We start from the raw sequence: 17348 nt of genomic DNA on the forward strand, positions 1-17348 counted from the left end.
TTAACATTTATTTTTGAGGGGCAAGGGGAGACAGCATGAGCAGGCGAGGGGCAGAGAGAGAGAGGGAGACACAGAATCCAAAGCAGGTTCCGGGCTCTGAGCTGTCAGCACAGAGCCCTACACGGGGCTCAAACCCACGAACTGCAAGATCATGACCTGAGCCCAAGTCATAAGCCCAACCAACTGAGCCACCCAGGCGCCCCGCCCCCTGAGGCGGAAACTTCTTGTTGAAACAGGAGATACTTAGAAAAACAATGAAAGAAGAAGAAAAACTATTTAAATATGACCCCAACATTTATTAAAGGCTAATTTTTAAAAATTCCAGGGGTGCCTGGGTGGCTCAGTCAGTTCAGCACCCGTCTGGATCTTGCTTCAGATTTGTGAGTTCTCACAGTTTGTGAGTTCCAGGCTCACATCTGCCTCTGTACTAACGGTGTGGAGCCTGTTTGGGATTCTGTCCCTCCTCTCTGCCCCTCCCCCGCTTATGCGTGCATGTGTGTGTGCGCCCGCTTTCTCTCTCAGAAAAAGTAAATGAACCTAAAAGAAATGAAAAACTTCCAAAAAAAACTTCTTAAAATGTATTTTTACTATACATTGTAATCGTGTTCTTGTTCACTATAATGGCTCTGGAAACCGAGATGTTAATTTTAAAAAAAACTGCAGAAAGTGTTGCTGAAATAGCAAAAGTTCTCAAAAATCTGGAACTATTTGATTAATGTGGTCTTTTATTCCTCTGAAGGAATCCTTCATAGAAGCACAGCTAATTCTGCTGAGTTCCTGAGCGGTTCAAAGCAGCCAGGTTTTCTGTCACATGCACGTATGCACAATGGATTTAGGTCCCGGTGTGTTCTCTCCTTCCTGCAGTCATTCGTTTTGTCCTGCATTCCAGCAGCACTGACTGAGACACATTTGTGAACACAGACAAAATGTTCCCTACCTTCTTCTGCCCTGGTGGGAGGTGCAGACAATACAAAGAGTAAAAACAGACAAGTAAATATGCTCACACGTTGGAATGTGCTACATGCCAGGACCAGGAACAACAGGTCACAATAAGTGGTCAGAGAACTGTGTGTGTGTGTGTGTGTGTGTGCACGTGCATGTGTGTGTACATGTGTGTGTGTGGGGGGGGATGGCAAGGTGCCAGCTGTGAACTTGAAGGAGGTCATGGGCAAGTCTCTCTAAGCTCCAGTAGAGTCACACACAAAATGATGATGTCAGTAACTATCTCAGAGGAATAAAAAGGAGAGATATTGTATGTAAAGTGGCCAGCTCGTGCTCTGGCACACTGTAATCATGGACCAAATTGGCGGGGGGGAATCCAAATGAGAAAGGAAAAGAACAAAATTAATTTTCCAACCCACTGGACATCTTTGTAAGCCAGTATTATACAGGGTTCCCCAAAGCAGCCAACTTTTAACAGCAGAAAATACCAAACATGCATAACTCCGTAATTCATGAGCATTATTCCAAAGGCTTTCAATGTGCTAAAACACAGCAACTCATAAGCTTCTAGAAAGCTAATGAACCAAACACATTTTTAACATTAGTATTACAGAATTGTTCCGAAGATTTGAATAATTTAAAGGATTTGTGGCAGATTGTATTTGCCAAAACTGGCTTCAGTGGTATTTTCAACCCCACATGCTCTTCCAGAACCTGGAAGCCAGGAGGGCCTCTGTGACTGCCTGCCCCTGATGAATAAACTATGACAAAGGGGAAGCCACCTGCCTTCTGAGGCTGGATCATGGGCAGTACAGCTTCTGTCTGGCTCTTGCACCCTTGGGACACATCTTGGGGGCCCTGATCTTCATGCATGACATCTGTCTACCCTGGAGCAGCCCTGCTGTGGAGCACATGTGTGGAGAGGCCACAGAGATGAAAGAAATACCGGGGGACCCCATTCGCTGTGGCCCTCAGCTGCCTGGGTTTCCCCAGCCTAGACACCAGAAATATCTAGTGAACTGAGTCTTCTGATGATTCCACACCAGCCACCATCTCACCACAGCTGTGGCAGAACCAGGAGGTGGCTTTGCTGAGCCCAGCCAGCTGCTGAGAGAGAACAACATCATGCTTGTTATTTTAAGCCACTGGATTTTGGAGAGGTTTGTTATATGGCAATAGAAAGCTAATGTAGATATCGGTACCTGGAGGGTGCTGCTATGAAATTACTTGAAAAGTGTGCCAGTGGCTTTGGAAAATTGGAGGATCCTTGAAGAGCATGTTAGCAGAAGCGTGGTGATCCTTAAGAGTGCTCTTGGTGAGGCTTCAAGGGGAGGGAGAAGATTCTAGAACCTGGAGGAAGCACAGCCCTTTTTATGCCACCACGGAAGGGTCAGCAGCACTGTCACCTGTGGTGGTGTGGAAAATAGAAACCATGCTCTGGGAGGTGGGTGATCTAGTGAAGGAGGGTTGCAGGCAGAGTGCGAAAACTGCCTTCTGGATTATTCTAGCTTCCTCTAGTAAAATGTGAGAGTAAAGACATAAGCTAAAGAAAGAACTAGTAACTATAAAGGAGCCAGGGCTTTCTGGGCTTGAAAATAACATGGCTCTTCACTGCCAGGCTGTCCAGATGGCAAATAATTCCCAAGTGAAGAAGTAACTTCCAAGCAGAGATGAAATCTGGACCGTTTCCAGGAAAAACAAACATGGGGCCAAGATCATGGCTTTGCGACCCTTTGTTAAGACCTCAGAAAGATTTAAATTAGGGCCTCACGCACCCTTCCAAAGCAGCAAGACCACAGGACTTGTAAGGACATTGAGAGCTTTGCCCCGCAGAACTCCTGGAGAGAGCCCAGAGTAGAGAAGAGATTGTCTCAAAAAAGTTAGTGGCTGTGGCCTTTCACTAGTGGAGTGGATTAGAAACCGACTCACAAGAAACTCACAAAGCTTTTAAGGGAATTGTATCAGCATGCACTGAAAGGAGCAGAGGCATTACAAAATGGAAAGTTCTGGTGCCTCAAAATTTTATGAGCAGAAAGCAGGCTGAGAGCCCCAAATAAGATGCCTCTTGTGGATCAAGAATTATAAATCGAAGGTGAGCCAAGACTGCAGAACATGGACCTAAGAGTCACAAAAAATCATTTCCAGGCATAGGACTAAATTCTATAGGCACATCACATGCCCAGGTGTCGTACAGAAGTGCCTCGTGCCTCCCAAACTCCCCGCTCCGGTCAAGGGCATCCAAACCCATCCCTCCAGGTATTCCCCGTAAGGAATAGAGAACCTGTCTTCAGATAGAAGGGGACATCCTGGAAGAGCTGCCTGGCTAAGCAGCTGTCCCTGAGCCCGGGACACCAGGGTCTGGCAGAGATGGATGAGGTGGGGACTTTGGGTCTGGCCCTGGTAGGGGTGAGGGGATGAGGCTTTGGGGAGTTTGGAGGAGGAGTGAGTGTATTTCAGATGCGGGAAGGGTGTGAATTGTTTTGTCCAGTGGGTGGGATGGAACTGAATTTCCCCCAAATTGGCCACAATAGTGTTTCTAGTCCTATTAAGACTCGGAGTCTGTTTCTCCTTCTTCAACCCAGATGCACCCTTGGGACCGCCTGACAGGTGGAAGCTGGTGAACACGAGATGCACGGCCACTGGGGCTGCCTGGCGCTCTCTTCCTGGAGCCTATGAGCCTTTGCCACACTGATTCTCTACATATGACATCCAGGTACCCCGAAGCCGTCATGCTGCACACACCACGTGGAGAGACCATCTCAAGACAGAGATGCCCAAGGAGTCCTAGTCCTTAACACGGCGGAGGCACCAGAAGTGCAAGTGACCGGCTTTCAGGTGATTCCAGCCACCAGCCATGGCCTGTAGCTTCACAAGGGACCTTGACTGAGAACCACCCAGAGGAGCCCAGTGAACACCCACAATCCAAGCACTAGCATTAAATGACTGCATTGTATCTAAATCCCTATGTTTTGGATGAGCTGCTAAACAACAACAGGTAACTGATACATTCCCTCAAGGTTTGCTTTTGATGCAGATAGAATGTTGGGTTTTTTTTGTTTCATTTTGTTTTTGTATTAAACTGTTATAAATAGAAGTAGCATGGCTTATTTGGAGGCAATAGAAAGGCTGGCCTCCAAGGCCCCACTGCCTGGGTCCAGAGCATGGATGTGTGACAAGGGACAGGTTATATTACCACCGCTCCCTGACTCAATGTTCTCAACCACAAAAGGGTCACAGTGATGGCACCACTCCACTGGGTAGCTGTAAAGATTGAAGATGCTTAGAATAATGCCCAGCACCTAATAGACACTGAGTAAGGGCCAGATTCTATGGTCATCGTCTTCTTACTTGCTATACAACTGGAAATTAACCATGAGTGACCGGCCAGCTTCCGTGGAGTGTGGGCTGGGCTTCGGCAGCACCAGACGACCTGGGGTGCTTTACTGAGAATGCAGACAACGCATTTGCCCGCCCCACCCCATAACTACTGAATTCGATTCTTTGGGGGTGAGACCTGGAAAGCTTTGGTCTTCATAAACTAAAATTAGAAATCCACAGTTGGAGTATTAAAGTCTCATTTGATTTTATGGCTGTGTGTGTGTGTGTGTGTGTGCGCGCGTGTTCACACAAATGCTTGCTAATAGTTCGTTTGCAAATATGGATGTAAGGGTTATGAAAAGTGAATTTCTGTTAAGAATTTTGTTTAAAAAAAGAATTTTCTTAACAATTGTTTAGTCATAAGATTTATGGAGAAAACACCTGTGACTCCATCAAGATGTGGTCAGGGAGTAATATTTCACGGTCAAAGGACACCTCTAGGGCAAGTCCTGGTGTCCTAACAGTAGCTTAAGTGTTAAACCCTGCATTCTCAAACTTGACTCTTATCTGAGCTACTGTGCAGTAATCTAGGGACTTATGTCATTTTTAGGTTCCGTTAGGAGATAAGAATGTTTTTAGAATACTTGCCCTTTGAGGGTTTGCTAAGGCATGTCGGTGGCTTTGAAGTTGCCATTTTGCTCAGGACACAAGTTATTTGGCTTTATTCTCACTGAAAGCCAGGGACCTACATATTTAATCTATGAGAAAAAATGAACGAGAAGCTTGTTCATCAAGAAAATATTTGCCTCTGTGTGTGTGTATTCCAATTCTTCCAGTGTGATTTTGCCTAGTGTCAGAGGAAACTTAATGCTTAGTTCGGGACCTCGGACATAAAAGATGTCCAGACTAGCTGCATACATGAGTGAATGTAGCATCAATTTACAACCAGCTACAAATTGGAAAAAGGAAAAACAAAAAACAAAAACAAACGGGGCCTCCCCTGAGCCGTGATATATTGTGACCTTGTTATAACATTTTTTTTCAGTGGGAGGAGTCCGTAACCTTTGCCGTTAACCCATCTTACCCATTGGACTGCACCCCACATGCATAATGTCACTTAATGTCCTTCCCGACCCCTCCCCACTCTCCAGCAAGGGTCAGCCCCCTTGCTTCGTGCTCCACACCATCTGCTGTTTTTGCTGTTACTCTATCTCATAATCTGTCCACTTATCTCCCTCACTGGTCTCTGTGGCCCTCTGGGGGAGCCAGATCATGGAATATACTGAATTACTATGTGTTGAATGGACAAATGTGTCCATAAGTTGTGAAATCCGCAATCCCGTTCTTCTATATCCAGTGACATATTCTCAGGATGGTGTTCATGGAAGACCTGATTTCTGTCAAATTTCATGGAACAGCAAAACAGAATCAAGGGGCTTCTGTGAAAAATACACTGACAGTCCCAATTCAACAAATCCCAAGGGTAAAATTTGAACCTGGCCAAATTGTGCTCATTTCGATTTATCGATAAGAATCAAATTGTTCACTGAGTACGTATTCAGTGCCTACTGTGTGCCAAGGGCTATTCTAGAATAAAGATGTAAACAAGATAGTGAAAAAAGAAAATTGATAAAATGTTACTTCCAAGTTAAGTCAAAGATGAACTCTTATATCTATGCATATAAGTTGCCTTGTTGAGAATGGAGTTAGGCAGGATTTGCTTTTAAAAATTATGGATTCCTTTTAAGCTGTTTTCCTTCCTAGTTACTGTTTGCAAAGAACAACCCCAGGCTTTTAAAAAATAGCACAGTTGAACAATGCAGGCAGGTAGGACTACCACACCCCCTCACCCCCCACCCCCCCGTGCAGTTGAAAATCTGCATATAACTTTTGACTGTCCCTAAACTTTACTCCTAAATAGCATACTGTTGCAGCCGCCTTACCGATAACATAAACATTCGACTAACACATATTTTGCAAATGTATTAGGCGTACTGTAGTCTTACAATAAAGCAAGCTAGCGAAAAGGAAACATTACTAAGCAGTTTGAATTTTATACCAATGTTAATCTTATCCTCTTGTTATAAAATAATCTGAGAATTCAGCCTAATGGTTTTCCTTCACCTAAAGTAAGCTAATAAAATTTTTCTCTATTACGACTGCTTAAAAGAAAAGTGAAAAAAAAAAAACGTTAGTGAGAAAATCAGAAGGAAGAGAAAATACATTTTCAGGATTGTACTGTACGGAAAAACATTCCACGCATAAGTGGACCCACGCAGCTCCAAACTGCGTTGTTTCAAGGTCAACTAGACTTGCAAATAGTTGGCTCGAGCTTGCTAATAGCTTGTGCACAGGTGTCAACATTTTCTGGCTTATCAAACTGCTTCATGCTTTCCAGGCACAAAGGTGGTGAAAAGAGTGAGCCCTCTCCAGTGCCTCCCTGTATACTGGCTGTGGTGACTGGGGGCAAACCTATAGGAGAGGCATGTGTTAATAAGAACAGGCCTGGGCACAAGCTTGAATGTAACCTGATCATTGGTTTCTCTAAGATTCTTGGCCCTCATTTTCCAGCAGTTCCCCTTTACCAAAGGACCCTCTGAGCTGACTCGTCGAGTTTTTGGTAGGCCAAAAGGAATGACTCGGGTAAGAACATGACTAGTTGTGGTCCTTTTCTTGTGAAACCAAGGTTCACAGAGCGTTTTATATAGCAATCCGAGTTCCTTCCTGTCTTCTGCAGAAAGATGATTTTGTGACATATTACTAGGTGCCAAAGAACCCAGCGTTGTCCTCATGGTACACACACGAGGCGCGTGGAATCAATGCTGTCTGACAGAAGTTTCTATGATGATGGGAGAATCCACACCCTTGCAGTGTGACTCATGACTGAGGAACTGAGTTTGAAATTTCACTGAATTTAAATGGAAAGAGCCACAAAGAGCTAGAGGCGTCTGGACTGGCCACCTCCAGCTCCTGTCACAAATGCATAAACGGGGCCAGAACCCCTGTGCGAGGCAGGTTTATCTCTGGAGGGTGTGGCAACCATTGCAGTTACGGACTGGAGACCCAGGTGCCTGGGCCCTGCACTGGCCCCCGACTCCTGATCCTACAAAAACCAGCTGGCACACCTGGCCAATCCAATCAGCAGGTTCGATGAAAGGAGTTCATCTTCAACCGCAGGAGATGAGCGGCGGTCGTAAAGTCCACATTAAGAATCTTGTAAGAGGGGACAAATAATGTGATAGCCATCAAAACACTGCTTTAGGGGGTGGCCTCCAAAATGCCAGTTCATGGGGATGTGATCAGCGGGGGAGACCCTGACAAGTGCCTTAATCACATGCCCGCTGGAATTGGGATCCAAGGACTTACGTTTTACATAAAAATCCTGCAATCTCTTAAGTGAGACTTAAGAGCCTGGTGACTGCCACAGTAGTAGGAATTTCAGAGGCTGACCATGTGGCCTTTCTCTTTCCTCTTCATTAATCTTTTATTCTGTCTTCTTTTTTATATATTTTTCTCTCCTATGGTTCTTGATTAACCATTTCTTAATAGACATTTTTTTACTCCATCCCCAACATTTCCTCACCCTTCATGGCGATGTGCCTAGTGGGCACCTGACGACTCCAGACCCTGAAGCGCAGAGCAGTGGTTTGTAATGTGCACGCACAGAACTTTCTAGAGGTTACAGACTACTCTGCAGCTGACTTACTCAGAGTCACAGAACCTGTGTGCGGTGTTGGAATCTGGGCAGGGAGCCGTCTCACATACACGGCAGCGTTCAACCTCGTTTCATGCTGCTTCGAACTTCTGATGCTATCCTAGTCTATTTCCCTTTCTCCTTGTCTTGTTAGTGTTAGCTTGTTGGGCGCTAATCTTCCTCTTCCAATAAAGCCAAAGGGATCCTTCTTCTCATCTCACCACACCTGTTTCAGCTCCACCCTGTAAATCCCGCGCAGAGGTCCCCAAGTAAGGACGGAAACCGGATGTGTTCCCCTTTTCCAGGGAATGCGTTCACGATGTGCTCAGTCTACGGCCACTTCCAGCCCGTGGGCTACATCAGAGGCCAGTGGCCCTTCACCTCCTGTTCTAACACCGTGTCTGCGCTCACATCTGCATCCACCGAAGCCTGACCTCCCGAGGCCCTCTGGAGCGCTATTTTCACCTTTTGTGGCTGTTCTTGCCTCACGGACATGAGAAACACACCTGCACTCCTCTCCCCAGACTTAGGAATTTCTCCCACATCGCTGACGCCTACGTAGGATCATGGCATGACTCATACAGTACAATAGTAATGGGATTAGGCTTTAATAAAAACTCTCTTAAAGATCTATTCTTTCTTAAAGTGACCAAAAAAAAAAAAAAAAGAAAAGAAAAAAAGGCATCTGGGAAGATAACTGGGGCCTTCTCATTGCTCGTGGCCACTGACCCACGGTCTTCCCACCATGGCATCACCCACCTGCTCCCACACATGAGCGTGTGGTTTTGCTGTGCCTTTGAATCCTGGGCTCATTTGTTAACAGAAGGAATTGTGATCCATCCTGTGTTCAGGTGATACTTCTTAGTGAAATCTAACTCGCTATTTCATGCAGAATCTCACACCCCACCCCACCCTGGCACTATCACACCTTACCCTGTTTATTTTTCTCTGCAGCAGTGATCTGCTAACAGACTTTATCTATTTACTTGTTTATTGCTCTGAGCATGTGTCTTCCCATGCTAGAACGTAAACCCCACAAGGAAAGATAATTGTTTGTTTCCTTTATTACGTACCCCCATGGGCCTACGACAGGCCTAACTTTCGGTAGGTGATACATAAACTCTGTGGAATTAGTGCCTGTTCTGTCAAGGGGTGCTGCCTCGATGCTTCACTATTGTAAAAATTAATCATCAGGCAATACTAAGCCCAGGAACTAGTCGACGAGAGATTGCACTGAGAAAAGACCATGACTTCCTCCTTTCTTTGCATAAATATTTCTAGGCCACCAACGTAGAAACTTCCCTCAGCTAGACCCCCCAAGTTCTGCCTACTGAATTCTGCCGTGGTGGGATTCTCCTCTGCCTGAATGTTTCACTTTCCACATGATAAGACAGACTTAATTTTTGATTAGATTGTGGTCATAGGGAAGCCTGATGAATTTTTTGAGGATTGTGGTCAGCGAACATCTATGCAGACTAGGACAGACACTCCGGTCAGAGCCCCGACGTCGAGGATGCTGACGTGGGGCCGGGAAGTAAGGAAATGATATCTAAGTGGCTTTTCCCTAAGACGCTTAGAGAACTGAATACATATTATTTATATTTAATGATGAAGAAGCTGCTGGCAAGCCAACAGCTGGACGGATATCTATTAAAAATATATTAGGGCAATGATACTGCTGTGGGCACTCAGACACCGGAAGGCAGAACATCGGGGCCCCAAACAGGCACTCCCCTCCTCTTCTCCACTGACCTTCACTGGCCGACTCCCTTGCTGCTGCCCATAGGCAGGCGCTCACGGCCTCGTAGGAGGCGCTCAGCCGTGTGGTGGGGTCCCTCTTTGGCTTGGGTGGAGGCTGTTTCCGCGGCGACGGGAGGCCACTGCTGTCATCCAGGCTGGACACCGAGTGCAGGGAAGGAGACCGGGTGGACGGGCCGGCCAGAGACTGGATCAGGCCATCCACCGCCATGGGTACCGGGATGGAGGTGTACTGGAAATGCCTGGGTCCACCCTTGTCTTCGGCTCTTGGGGGAACAACACACAAACAGCACCCCACCAGAGGGGCCCAGATGCATTATTCAGATGGTAACAATGAACCCGCTCAAGCAGACACAATCACACCGTGGCCAGAGGATTCATGGGTAGCACTCTGGTTAACCCGGCATTCAGAGAGAGCGGCCCAGCCTTCTGGCCCCAGCTCTATGATGAATGAGCATGGGGGAGATGCATCACGGTGACTTTTTCAAAATCTCACACAAACGCAACCCTTCTGAAGGAGCGCCCCGTTTTCTATCAGGCACTCCCTGAATGAATTTTTCACACTCTGATTATTAAGCAAGTCAGAAAACCAGAATTTCAATTTGAATGATAATTTCGGGGATGATAATATCCATCTTAATAGAGAGTTACTGATGCATCAAATGCAAGGAGTTCATCATCGCCCGTTGGCAAAGAGCAGATACTTGACTTAAAACTGTCAAAAGTTTACATTCCTCTTGCGCGCCCTCTCTCCCCTTCCTTCTTCTCCCCTCATGTAAACTCCGTGAACAAATCATTTCATTATGCGCAGAATTATTATTTTTGTTCTGTTACTTCATCTGGTTGCCCAATGCCAAGCGAACCGCCGCTGGGATCCAGTAACTAAATAGAAAAACATTCCTTCTTCCCTTAATTTTACATCAGGCGAATGAACACGTAATCAAATTGGGAAATTGGGGTGGCGGTTTAGTGCCTGCCGTGAAAATAATAAATATTATTCTGGGAGTCAGATAAAATGAATAGTTATCCGGTCTAAAAAAAAAAAAAAATTCCTTCTGGCTTCACATGTCAATGTAATCATGTACTAGTGAGATGTCAATGCATTCATTTTACAAGGAGTCTCCGAGCATTTGTTCTTGTAATTATATCTTTGTGTGGCAGAGCACCAGCCGGGCTGGGATCTACCACAAGGCAGAGCCAGACACCCATGTAGAAAATGAACTAGCTGAAGATGAAAGCATGGCACTCAGTGAATAATTTGTTTTCCCTGTAATGTTTAATTACAGTTTTCCGTACAAAGGGAATTTTTTTCAGTATTTAATCACTGAGATATTTGAAGCTAATTAGCGAGAGACACATCACCATTTCATCTTTAATAAAAAATCATTTGACATAGGCATTGAAGACGAAGGGGAGTCGTTTTCAATGGGAAACAACCAGATAGTGCCAAGTTCCTGCGGAAAAACAAACATCTGCCCGATGGCGAGTTAGGACCCAGGTCCCTGCCCTCCCAGGGAGGGTGACTGAGGGCCACGGGTGTCCTCGTCATTCACAGACAGGCAAGAGTGACAAACTGGAGGAGGACCAGGTTGCCTCCACATTTCTATTTCGAGCTCAGCATCCGAAGTGAACTTTAAAATCAAAAGCTTTCCCCCAAACCTTCCGTATTGGCGAAGAAAATGTGACAGATTACTAAGGGCAATATAATACATACAACCATTGATTTCACTACTGTTCTGCTTTCAGAAAACAGAATATACCATTATGCCCATTTGGGGGGTCAGATTTCCAGAAGTTTCTACGAGTCACCCTTATATACATAAGACTTGTATAGGGGTACCTGGGTGGCTCAGTCGGTTAAGCGTCCGACTTCAGCTCAGGTCATGATCTCACAGTCTCGAAGTCCACGAGTTCAAGCCCTGCATCAGTCTCTGTGCTGACAGCTCAGGGCCTGGAACCTGCTTCGGATTCTGTGTCTCCTTCTCTCTCTGCCCCTCCCCCACTCACACTGTGTTTCTCTCTGCCTCTCAAAAATGAATAAATGTTAAAAAGAAATTTTAAAAAATGGACTTATATGAAGATGTCAAGCACCAAGTTATATATTTTTGCTAAGACAGAAATGTTAGCTGCCTTAAAACTTTGGCCTTGAGATGGTAAGTGATACAAGCATCATAGGGGAAGCGGTGATTATTTCCTCTGGCAAAACTAACACATACAGCACCTGATGCAAGAAAAGAAACCACAAGAGGGGACCCTTTTAGATCGCAAGGAGGTTTCAGATAGCAAACTGTGCATGTATCCACTCTTCTTCCCGTAACCGCTGTCATGTTTGACTGAACTTTGCATTAAGGGCTATCGGAATTTTCTTGGCTCCACGGATCAATTACAAAGGTAATTAAAGTTGCATTCTATCTGCCTTTACCTTTTGGCTCCTTCCTCTGGCTTGTTTCTGGCTTCCGCCTTCTCTTGATGGTGAGTAGCCTTCATTTCGTTCCGGAGCCGGTCATTTTCACGTGCAATGTCGGAAGCGTTCTGAATGACCAGGGCATCGTAGGTCTTCAACCCCATGTCCTCTGTGATCTGCAGGAAGCTGTTGATGGACGTGACCTCTCGCTGTCTGATGCTCCTTTTCTGAAGCAAGTGCTGGCGTGCTAGAAATCCTCTTATAACTTCCATAAAAGAACACAATCAGGGGTCAGCCAGAGGAGCAGAAGTGAAACCCCAGACGTGCAACAAACAAAAGTCACAACACATTTATGTTTGAGCAGCTATAAAATAAGACCCGTTTGACTCAGAATAAGAGTTCACAAAACATTCTAATCTCGTATTTGAAAAGATATCGAAACCCAGCAATGATAACACTAGACGCAAATTCCGTAACTCGAGCCCTGACACGTCCACACTTCTTTCCCTAACACAGGCTGGATGTGATGGACTGGATTAAAGTCAGAGGGCAGGAAGTAGGTTCAAACCCCAGAGAATTCTGCAGAGGGGCTCCAACTGGGCCATTTTAGGACCATTATGTCAGAAATGTCTGAGGCTTATGGAAGTAGTCTTCTGACATACCACGTGATGTGTTAACCAGGCCGTGATTAAACTCCTAGAAAAGCTAACACTGCATTTAAGACATTGGTTTTCCCTTGAAATTATAGATCTTAGAATTCAAGCAGCTCCTTCTAACCGTAGAAACTTAGAATTGGAAGGGACAGCATCCTAAGGTCACAGGGCCCACACGGGAATCCCTGCACCTGTCCATAGCACCCGGGGGAAGGGGTCATCTAAATCCTCCCAAGCACACAGGCTCCCTCTCTCACTTAAATGCAGAGTCTGTATTTAAGACTCTGGAAAGATATTGTGTAGAAATTTAGGATATCCTTTCTGCTTTCCGGGGATATGGAGCTAGAAAAATGTGTGAGAACCGGGAGGAATAAGTGGGTGAACATACTTTGAAATCGTCAGCCTGTCACTAACTAATGGTAAGACTTGCAAATAAAGGTAGTCATGCCCACCATTTTAAAGGTACTTTCCATGTGTTAGACCTTCCATCATCAAATGCCAAACCCCGGTGATAATTAATACGTCATTAGGTCCATTTTGCACCCAAAGAAAGAGCTTAGTGAAGTCAAGAAAACTTCTATGGGTAAACACGACCAATGAACGGGAGAGCCAGGATTCAGCTCTCCGTGCTTACATGACAAACTCACTCCTCTCCCTTTGACCATACAGACGCTGCCTTAGCTCTCCAGAGAGCAGAGCCCCAACGGAGGAGTCATAGCAAAGCATGTTTGTGATTCATGTGAGAAGGTGCGTTCTAGCAATGGGCACAGGGTGTAAATGGAGAAGGGCGTCTCGTGAGAGAGGGAGCCCATGTGCTTGGGAGGATTTAGATGACCCCTTCCCCCGGATGCTGTGGACAGGTGCAGGGATTCCCGTGTGGGCCTTGTGACCTTAAGACGCTGTCCCTTCCAATTCTAAGTTTCTACGGTTAGAAGGAGCTGCTTGAATTCTAAGATCTATAATTTCAAGGGAAAACCAATGTATGTAACAAAGATGCTTTATTTTTCTTTATAGTGCATATCGGGAGCGGGGAAGGCCATAAAACACGAAGTGTTTTAAAATATTCCCTGGCCATAGAAGAATAAATGTGCGGGTTTTTTATGATACTCATTTTGATGCCTTTACTTGATTAGAAGGTGGAAGGAAAGCTGGACACGACTTTCCACAATTATAGCTGCAGAGGCAAATAATGATCAGACATCCAAAGTGCTTAAGGTCGGGCTCCTGGGTGGCTCAGTCGGTTAAGCGTCTGACTTCAGCTTAGGTCATGATCTCACAGTCTGTGAGTTTGAGCCCTGCATCGGGCTCTGTGCCGACAGTTCAGAGCCTGGAGCCTGCTTCTGATTCCGTGTCTCCCACTCTCTCTGCTTCTCCCCTGCTTGCACTCTGTCTCTTTCTCTCAAAAATAAATAAACATTAAAGAAAAGTAAAATGCTTAAGGCTTTTTTTTTCTCCCCCAAATGGCAATACTAAATGTTTACCTACTCTGGAATGCAATTGTATTAAGTGCAAAACAGTCATGCTGAACTAATCTAAAGGGGAAAAATATTAAGCCATAAAAGGTACTATCAGACTTTCAGGATTATAAAATGCACAAGTGTTAACCATGCGATGGGCACGTTGAGAGAGAGAAGGATAAGAATTCAAACTGGTCAGTTTGCTCGCTCATTCCTGTTCCATTAAAACAATTTGAGACATTGACTTTGGAAGGGTGAAGGTGAGGGTATATTCCAGATGTTTAATCTTGTGGAATAAAGGGAAGAATTAATGTGGCTCAGCTAGACTTCTTCTGCCCCAGGGAACAGCAGCACTATTCTCTGCACACACATTCACCGGGGGACTATCACTCTGCCTCCGGGGGACACCATGTTCTCACACTTCATACTGGCGGCCTTTAAAAACCCTTTAAACATGATATAACAGTTGCTCAAAATTGGTGTCTTTAATAAGAGGCAACTAGGAAAAATGAATTTGCCACAAATCAATATTGGTCCTCTTGCTGACAATTTAAAAGACTGCTTTTATACACTTAACAGCATGGAGATCTTCACAGACAGCTTTCCTCCAGGACAGAAGGAACACAGAGGGTCCAAAAGAAGCTTCCATGAGGAATAATTTAATATTAAAATGATTTAATATTTTAAATTAATATTTAATATTTTAATAATTTATAATAATAATTTATAATAATTTATAATAATAATTTAATATTATTTAATTTTTATTTAATTTTTTTATTTTTTATTTAAATAAATTTAATATTTATTTAAAATTATTAATATAATAATTTATAATAATAATTTAATATTTAATATTTAATATTTTAAATTAAATATTCTCCCCAACGCCCCCCCCCCTGCAACATTTACAAAAGAAAAATGAGAACGCTTGAAAAACTGGAAATAACTCCAAATTACATACATTTCGAGTAAATTTCACACTAGCAAAAAGTATGGAAGGGGCTGTTCCAAGAGATGTAAAAGTAAAAATCAATAATTAATGCTTTGCATTTAAGAGCCTGTAATTTTAAAGCTGCTTTTATATCCATTATTTCATTTATGTAATCTGGAATTACAGTTTTTATCTTGGTGCCATTTTTTTTAAAGACCTGTCTCAATTTTGATCCCTAAAGGTGAAGGAGTGTCTAGATTTCTGCTTGTTTCTTCAGTTTTGGGTCGGGGGGGTCAGCTTAATCTTTGCCGTTAAATACAGGAGACCTTTCTAGTGAGCATCCCTGATGGAGGAAGATGCGTGTTCTTCTAATTGTGATGTAGGAAACTTTCCAGGAGAATCTGAGACCCTGCTCTATGGACGAATAACATGCCAGCATAGGGACCTCCATTGGCTCCACAGCTCAGGTGTTAGGGCACTGGTCTGGTCCATGGGGCCTCCCCAGCCTGGTTCTAGCTGAGGCTGCAAATGCAGATTCCGATTCTCGAGGTGGTGGGGGCCCGAGCCTCTGCGTTTCTAACCGGCTCGCAGGTGATGCTGACGCGGCAGGGGCTCAGATCGCCCGGCAGGTGGCCATGTGGGGCTCACTGGCCTGGGGCCCCGGCCTTTCCCTACACGGATGAAGGATGACCAGACTGTCATAACCCAGAGAGGAGCCAGACTTGTCCAGAGCTGGGGGGAGGGTCTGCCTCCGTCACCTGGGGCTCCCCACGCCGCCCGGCTGACCTCCAGGCTGGTGAAAGTGGCTTCGGGAGACCACGCAGAGAACCAGCCACTCGACCCTGCGGTTTGGAGGACACGGGGGCCGTGGGCCTGAGGTGGGTGCTGGCAGGCACTGACTGCCTGATGGCTCTGCTGGGAGGGGACGTACCTGTCGGGGTCCCAGCCTGTGTTTCTCAAGCACCAGCCTGTTTGTCAAGAAAGAGATGCCTGCTTGGAGTCCTCTAGAGAGGCTTGTTTTAAAGCACTGTCTGTGGTGGCTGGGGCTAAGGGAGAATTACAAGTGACTGTCCCAAGGGGAGCTCATGTCACTTCTCAGGGAGGCAGTGCACAGGAGTGCTGAGGTGCTCCCCTGGGCTCCAACAGCCTTTCAACGCCTGCAGCCCTTCCAGAGAGACCCTGTGCCGGACCGCACAGGTGCTGCTCAGACAGAAGAGCAGCCCCATCCCCTCACTCCTCCCTCTCTGTCGTCAGCCCCAAGGGTCCACACACACCTACCCGGACAGGCTGAGAGCCATGCCCACGCCCCACCTGCGGGGCCTGAGCTGGCCAAGAGGGATGGTTTCACCTGGAAGGGAATTCTGAGCTTTGAACGTTACTTGGACTCGACCTGCCAAACTCTGATAGTTCAGGGCACCAGCGTGTGGCAGGGCTTTTTCTCATCAGAAAATGATGGGACCCCTTGTAGATTTCAAGCAGGGGCTCCATGGACAGAAGCTCGGACAGAATAAAACCAGTTTCGGACTGAGTTATGCTTGTGCTGGACATTTCCAAAGATAGCAGGGAGCCAAGCTCATGTCAGCAGGTCCACCAAAAGCTAGCATGTCATTTCTCCTTCTTCAGCCTTTCTTTAAATATTTACTCATGATATATAGTATAATATAATCATTAAGCAAATTAAAAACTAGTATCTAGTAAGTACATATGCTTTATGGGAAGCATAGTGAAGATTTTTCGAATGTACCCATTTTCAATGGTCACTTGGGTTTTTATTTTTTTATTTTTTTATTTTTTTCAACGTTTTTTTATTTATTTTTGGGACAGAGAGAGACAGAGCATGAACGGGGGAGGGGCAGAGAGAGAGGGAGACACAGAATCGGAAACAGGCTCCAGGCTCCGAGCCATCGGCCCAGAGCCCGACGCGGGGCTCGAACTCACGGGCCGCGAGATCGTGACCTGGCTGAAGTCGGACGCTTAACCGACTGCGCCACCCAGGCGCCCCTGACTTGGGTTTTTATAGGAAAAAAAATCTTTTAAGTTTTTAAAATTAAGTTTATTTATTTGTTTTGAGGGAGAGGGAGAGAGGGCGAGCACAAGCGGGGGGCAGAGAGCAGGAGAGACAGAATTCCAAGCAGACTCTGAACCGTCAGCGCAGAGCTTGAACTCACGAACTCATGAGATCACGACC

At 45.5% G+C, this 17348-nt stretch overlaps 1 protein-coding gene across 2 annotated transcripts in view; it reads right to left on the reverse strand.

The window, feature by feature from the left end:
• The window catches only part of MYO16 (myosin XVI), a 616506-nt gene that overhangs the window by 67780 nt on the left and 531378 nt on the right, over positions 1-17348 (reverse strand). For both annotated transcript variants that reach the window (XM_058742988.1, XM_058742979.1), the window contains exons 30-31: positions 12135-12381; positions 9707-9978 (exon numbers count right to left, since the gene is read on the reverse strand). In XM_058742988.1, the coding sequence (XP_058598971.1) occupies positions 9707-9978; positions 12135-12381 (519 nt within the window). The remainder of the gene's footprint in view (positions 1-9706; positions 9979-12134; positions 12382-17348) is intronic.

Source organism: Neofelis nebulosa, chromosome 1 (assembly GCF_028018385.1).
Source record: "Neofelis nebulosa isolate mNeoNeb1 chromosome 1, mNeoNeb1.pri, whole genome shotgun sequence".
Lineage (NCBI taxonomy): Eukaryota > Metazoa > Chordata > Mammalia > Carnivora > Felidae > Neofelis > Neofelis nebulosa.